The sequence below is a fragment of the Cebus imitator genome, unplaced genomic scaffold (assembly GCF_001604975.1).
Source record: "Cebus imitator isolate Cc_AM_T3 unplaced genomic scaffold, Cebus_imitator-1.0 Scaffold201, whole genome shotgun sequence".
NCBI lineage: Eukaryota > Metazoa > Chordata > Mammalia > Primates > Cebidae > Cebus > Cebus imitator.
Genome location: NW_016107516.1, coordinates 764,585 through 771,896, shown reverse-complemented (window position 1 = coordinate 771,896; position 7,312 = coordinate 764,585). Strand labels below are relative to the sequence as shown.

The window sequence follows — 7,312 nt, the reverse complement described above, 5'->3', positions numbered from 1 at the left end:
CAGACTCCCAAGTAGCTGGGACTACAGGCATGTGCCATCATGCCCAACTAATTACTGTATTTTTGTACAATGGGGTTTCAGCATGTTGGCCAGGCTGGTCTTGAATTCCTGACCTCAAGTGATCCACCCGCCTTTGCCTCCCAAAGTGCTGGGACTGCAGGGTGAGCCACCGCACCTGACCTACTAACAAATTTCTATTAGGGAATCACTCTATTCATGTTTAAGCTACATATAGACATGAAAAAATAAATGAGATATTTATATAGTTACAAATAACTATTTAATCATATTTCATATTTCAAATATATGGTGGTATAGAGAAAAAGTTTATGAGGCCAGGGCGGTCATGGGAAGCCTTTATGAAACAAAAGTAACTTAAGCTAGATCCCAAGAATTGGTAGAATTCAGAGAGGAAAGGAGTGAAGAGGTCACTCCAGCAGGAGCCTGGGTGTGGAAGTGCAGACATAATTAGGGAGCAGCTGTGGGTCAAGATGGCCAGGGGCAGACCCTAAGTTATTTCTAGTTAAATAATTATAAGCTTGCCTTGCTTTTTGTACGCTGAAGCTTAAACCCCGAACTAAACTATATCAAATATTGGTGCAGTAAAAGAAATCAAGCGGCAACAGGAGGCCTAAGACCATCTGACAGTGCTGTAAATCCGTGGAACACCACAGGGTGGTTGCAGAGCAGGAAATACTGCTTTGGTCCCATGAACGCCTTCTCAACATGGAGGCTGCATGAGGATCTCGTAAAAAGGACTTGTGTTAAGACTTCTGAGAAGGGAGGCGACTTCTGCTCACAAGATCCAGGAGGGTCTCTGCAGATGGGAGCTTGCAAGGGGAAAAAGCCCTGCAGGGCAGAGATTACCAGAATGCCACAGGCTCTGTCTAGGTTCTCAGAATATGGAGTAATCTTGTTTGCTCTGTGTCCAGCCCCGTGATGCACTGGGTGTGATGAAACCTGGTGGTGTCTTATCCGCTAAGCTTCTGACGCAAATGCACCTTGGCAGCAACCAGTGCTAGAACTCAGTGTTCTAGGTTTGCATGAGAATCACGTCTGCTACTGAATACGGCAGACCACACCTCTCTCTTGGCTATCTTGCCCACCTTAGTTTCAAGGCCTCTCCCAACAGTTTCAAGTCCTCCCCTGATCATCCCTTCCTGCTCCCCCACCCCTCAATTAACAAGTATATACACCTAATAAAAGCACGTGGAACCCAGAGCTCGGTGCCAACACAGTTCACCCCATGAGAGAGTGTACTGGACCCCTGGACCCATGCTGTGAACTTCTACTCTCGTATCTTTGTCTTTATTTCCTTTTCTCACTCCCTTGTTACTGCCAGGACACGGGGCACCCACATACAGGCTTGGGCATGTTCCCAAAAAGCAGCAGGCAGGACAAAAGACTAAACAGGTGTTGAACAGTATGAGAAGGCACTGCTAGAAACATAGAATAGGTACAGATTGTGGAAGGACTGAGCACCAGGACAGCAGTTCCAGAATTTATCCTAGAATCAAAAAGGAGACATTAAAAACTTCTCAACGAGGAGGATAAACCAATATTAATGTTCGTATTGTATCATGGTCAATGGCCTAGATCTAGCCAGGCTGCAGCAGCACCTTTTATTTATTGCTGATTGGTTCTCCAAGCCATTTCCAGAATTCTTGTTCTTCTCCTACTCATCTGCAGTCACCTTGTGGAAAGCCACAAGAAACAGGTTGAAGGGATTAGAGGTACTATTTTCATACCTGTATTCTCTGCTCATTCTGTGTAAAGCATATGTTCTTGGAAAACAGTCTGAAATGCAGTGTTTTAGCCCCACATTCTGGGATGGAGCCCAGGAATCTGAAAAGAACCACTGCCTAGAACCTAGCATCTGGGGAAATCCTAGATTTAACAATAGCCAGATGTGGCAAGTAAGGAAGCAGCAGCATCCAGTCCTCTCACCCACTCTCGTCACATGACCGGGGTAGGGCTTCTTACAAACTACATTAAAGGCGACACAGTGGGCATGGAGCATTTGTTGGAAAAATGTGGCCTCTCATTCTCAGCTATACCGTATACTTTTGTCTCCATTGATTATGTACTCCAAAGCAAACCATCATGGAAGGAAGAGGGACAAGAGATTGAGCTCAAGCACCAAAGAAGGTTCAATGGTTCTGCCCACAGACAATTCAGTTTTGAAGTCTTAGGAAGTAAGAATTTAAAAGCCTTCTTGACATAGGCTACCTGCATCTCTCTGGCTGTCCTTTCTTCCAGCTCCCTCTTTTTCAAACCTGTCCAGTTTGCTTGGTCTTCTCTCTGACTGACTTGCTCGTTTGAATTTGGAGTACTTAGAGGGCTGCACCAGCCTGTAAGAGGTTATCTTGTGGTCACTTTGTATGGCATGAACCACAATAGTATCACTTTCCAATGGATCACGAAATCTGAAAAATAAAACAAGTATTGTCAATAGTCACCGTTTTGATCATTCTGCATAATTACTAAGTAACAAAATAAAACTATATTATTTTTATTATCATTATACTGTGCTAGACTCAAATTTTAACCATGTATACCAACAGGATGCTATGGAGATTGAATTGGACTTGATTAAAGAGCAAATACAGTCTTTCTAATGGAAAGACTGAACAACTCATTATTAATCACTATAATACCAGTGTTTTGCTAATATGTGGGAAAATGAAAATTTTGCAGGCAGACTGCAGTTTAATGGTAAATAGATCATATCAAACTCTGAGGAAATATAATCCACCTCTCTACATATTATATATAATAGACTATATGTTAAATATTATGTAGATATATATCTACACATATACCTATATATGATTGTTATATATTATTACATATAATAGTTATATATTATAATTATCTGTAATATATAATAGATATATATTACATATATATATAATAGATATATATTATTATATATAGATTATATATAATAGATATATATATTACAGATATATATATACAATTATATATATATAATAGATATATATTACAGATAATTATATAATCTATATATAATAGATTATCTATATATAATAGATATAGCATGAGATATCTATATAAATTATAGATATCTATTATAATATATAATCTATACATAACTTATATATAATTATCTATAATACATAATTATCTGTTATAGTTTGTGTTTTATTGCATAGATATATGAATAAATATAACATGTAAATTATATAAATATATAAATATCTGTGTGTGAGTGAAGAGTCTCTAAATCAAAAAGTAGAAAAATAATTTTTAACATTCATTCCCTAGAAACTAAAGAATTTCATTCTTCATCTCACTAAAGCATTATGCATCTCACATACATTTTGTTTTTTTTAAATTACATGGTATGTGTGGTGTATATGTGTGTTTACATACATGTGGCAATGCAATTTATTTGTATGTAGTAACTATAAGGAGAGCAGAGCTTGAGCAGTTGAATAAAAGTACAGACCTCCTCATTTCTATTCTTTGCCCCTCAGTTTTTCATATTTAATAACATTTCATGAAAGTCCCCATCTATTGGATTCCTCCATTTGCCTCTGTAAAAAAACATTAAGCTCAGGAAATCATACTAATCTCCAGTTCATCTTTCTCTCATAGCCCACATTGTCTTTTTTTAAAAAGCTCTTCATCTATGTCAATTTTTAAAATTAATTTTAAAAATTTTTCATCAATTACCTTGTTATTTGGGGGCATTGGTTCATAATTATCACACACACACACACACACACACACACACTTTTCATTTTGGAATTTATTTTTGTATATATTGATTATTCCTAGCTTGTTGGCCTTTCTTACTATTTTTCTAACTTAGTCTTTTAAACTCTATGTCTCCTTTTAAAATGATTTACTATTTCTTTTTAATTTTCCCTTTTCTTTCATAGTACTTTCTCATCTCTTTAAGACTATTTTCCTTTATGTTTTTGCCCACTGGAACTTTTAAATTTTAGCCTTTCCATGAGACCAGAAAATATAGCTGGTTTTGATCACATAAAAATTAAAACTTCTGCATAGTTAGAAAAACATGAACAAAGTTTAAGGCAAATGGCAGAGTAGGAGAAAGCATTTACAATATGCAGAATAAAAGACAAATATCTGTAATATAGACAAAGAGGCTAAAATTAAAAATAATGGGGGAAATAAACAGAACCCAAAGAAAAAATGAAAAAGAAATCTAAACAGACAATTCTCAGAAGAATAAATATAAATAAACTATAGGCATATGAAAGGAAATGCTGAACCCCACCAATAATCAAAAGGATTGAATTATTCAACCAAGAGTTATTATATTTGGCCTATTATATTGGTAAAAATGAAAACATTCGTAATACGCAGTGTTATTTGGTGGTACAACTTTAACCTCTCCCCACATTCCAGTCAGATAGGTTCTTATTGCCTTCTTCCATATGTTCCCTGAAAACATAATGCTATTGTGGATGGAGGGTGCCCAGATCAGGGACAGAAAGCAGGAGTTAAGGAAAAGAGTATTTGATAATAAGGATAGTGGGGAGGCAGAAGTGAACCCTGACTTGGAGGAGGATGGGCAAGTGGGTCTTAGAGCTTCGGGCACTAGTTCCCTGCATCTGAAAGCATCTGGGGAGATGGTAAGGGCTTAAGAGTGATGTCTGTATATGTGTTTGATCTACAGCACAGGGGGCTCCTGGCCTCACAAAACACTGCCTGCTCCAGCAGAGCACAGAAACCACAGAATCAAAGGACCAAAAGAAGCAGGTAGGCTGGGAAAATGACACAATGAGTTTCAGTAGTACTGAGACTGACTTTCCTATCTTCTTGATGAAAGCCCAGAGTCAAAGTCAGATTTAAGTTAATTTAAACAACAAAAAAAAAGCCATGTACTTACATACCTAAGTTTGTAAGTTAGGATTCATATATATATGAATATACAAATATATATATGAATATATATACATATATATATACTTATAAATATACTGCGAATACTTATTAAAGCCAAACGTAGGCTGCTATGCTGAGAGTTCTTCCTGAAATGAACTTCTTCACCACTTTCATCTTTTAGCAGGTAGCAATCTGGTTATAATTCAACGATTCAAATATTGAAATATTATCCAGAAATTCACCTATTCAGAGATGTAATACCTGGTAAAAAGTGCTATAATTTTCAGGGTGAAGTACCAGAGAGGAGATAGCAGCACGAGATAGACAGACCCAGAGGCAGAGAGAGAAAGAGCTCTGAAGATCTGGAGAGGGTTCCCTCTCACTCTGCAGTTAAGCACTAATCAGCACTCCATGAGAAGGAGTCTACCTGAGGCTGGGAAAAGAACCGCCAGAAAGGAACAGGCAGAATAATCCACAGATCTCACACAGTTGAAATAGCTGATAATAAACCTGATAATACATAGTCTACTCAGAAGTCTGTTGTCTGAGTAGCTGGAAAAACATTAGCCCTAGACTAAAGGCTGCCCCGATCTCACCTAACAAAGATCAAAGGCAAGCCTCAGAAAAACAAAACCAAACTTTTCCCAAAACAAAGTTCAAGAATATTTTAAAGTATACAGAGATTAAGAGGGCAAATGGGAGGCAGGACTAGCTTGCAGTTCCAGACAGAGCATTGTGTGGAGACTCACATCATGAACTTTTACTCCAAGAACTACCATAGGAACATACCCAGAAAACTTGAGAGAATCCACAGACCCTTTGAAGGAACTGGATCACCCATGCAGGCTCCCTGAGATGCCAAAAAAACGGAATCTGCTTGCTTTCTCAATGGGGAGCCTCCTGGTCTGGGGCAGTTCTCAGCCCTGCTCAGCAGCTGTCTGGAAATAGACTTGCTTTTGGGATGGTATGGTGGGAGTGAGACTGACCTTTAGGACTCTGGGCTGCATGGGAGCAGGGTCAGGCCTGTGACTACCAGCTTTCCCCAACTTCCCTGTAAGACTCAGCAGAGGCAGTCATAATCCCCCTGGGAATATAACTCTATTGGACTGGAAACCACACCCCCATCCCCACAGCAGCCGCAGCAGCAAACCCCACCCAAGGAGAGGCTGAGCTCAGACACACCTATCCCTGCCCCCACCTGGCGGTCTTTCTCTACATTCCCTGGTACCTGAAAACAAAGGTCATAATGTTGGGAGCTCTATAGGGCCCTGCCTGAGAAACCTGCATACTTAACCAGGTGTTCGTAGGGCAAGTTTGCATCCTCCCTACAGGACTGCAGCTGATGGGCTCTTGAAATGGCCACCTCCTGGCTGGAGCCAACCAACACAAAACGAGCACACTAAACAAAAGCATAACCAAGGACCCTCACAGAGTCCGCTACACTCCCCTGCTACCGCCACTGGAGAAGGTACTGGCTGCAAGATCTGAAGATGGATCACATCACGGGTCTCTTTGCAGACACTCCTCAGTACCAGCCCGGAGCTCGGTAGCTCTGCCGGGACTCAGGTGAAAGGATGGGGGATGGTGAAGAATAAAAGACTACACAATGGGTACAGTGTACACTGCTCAGGTGATGGGTACACCAAAATGTCAGAAATCACCACTAAAAGACTTTTCACATAACCAACACCACCTGTTCCCTAAAAACCTACTGAAATTTTTTTAAAAAGTTTTTTAAGTATACAGAAATATCTAGCACCTACAGTGTAAAATTTACCAGGCAGACAGGCCAAAAGTATAAAAATGCAACCCAAAAAAAAGTATTTTAAAAAGCATAAAAATGTAACCCAAAATGAACATAAATAAATCAGTCAATAGGAAGATACACAGAAATGACACAGATAATATACCCAGCAGACAAGGACATTAAAGCAATTATTATAATATATTCTTCATTTATATATAATACATATAATTATATATTACATATAGAATATATATAATTACAATAATATATTCTACATTTTCAAGAAGGTAGAGGAAAGCATGCGTTAAGGTGAGGAAAATTTTTAGCTACTGCACTAGGAAGTCAATAAAAATGACTAATAATAAATGTATATAAATACATTTTTTAGATATATGGTTATGACCACTATAAAAATATTTAAACTGATTCTTTTTAAGATATATCATGTTTTAAGATATATCACGATTCTTTTTAAGATATATCATTTTTTTTCCTGTCTCCATTATTAAGCACAATTATTGGCGTAAAAGAGGTTTTCAATACCCGTTTTTAGACTGCATTCTAGTCTGGGCAATAAAGCAACACTCCCGTTCTCCCTCTTCCTCTTCCTCTCTCTTCCTCTCCTTCATTCTTTTTTTCTTTCTTTCTCTCTTTTTTTTTCTTTCTTTTTTTCCAAAATAAAAA

At 38.2% G+C, this 7,312-nt stretch overlaps 1 protein-coding gene across 2 annotated transcripts in view; it reads right to left on the bottom strand.

Annotated features, from left to right (window-relative positions):
• CFAP44 (cilia and flagella associated protein 44) overlaps positions 1 to 7,312 on the bottom strand; it is a 135,511-nt gene that overhangs the window by 47,418 nt on the left and 80,781 nt on the right. For both annotated transcript variants that reach the window (XM_017547760.2, XM_037745446.1), the window contains one exon: positions 2,230 to 2,426. In XM_017547760.2, coding sequence (XP_017403249.1) covers positions 2,230 to 2,426 — 197 coding nt within the window. The remainder of the gene's footprint in view (positions 1 to 2,229; positions 2,427 to 7,312) is intronic.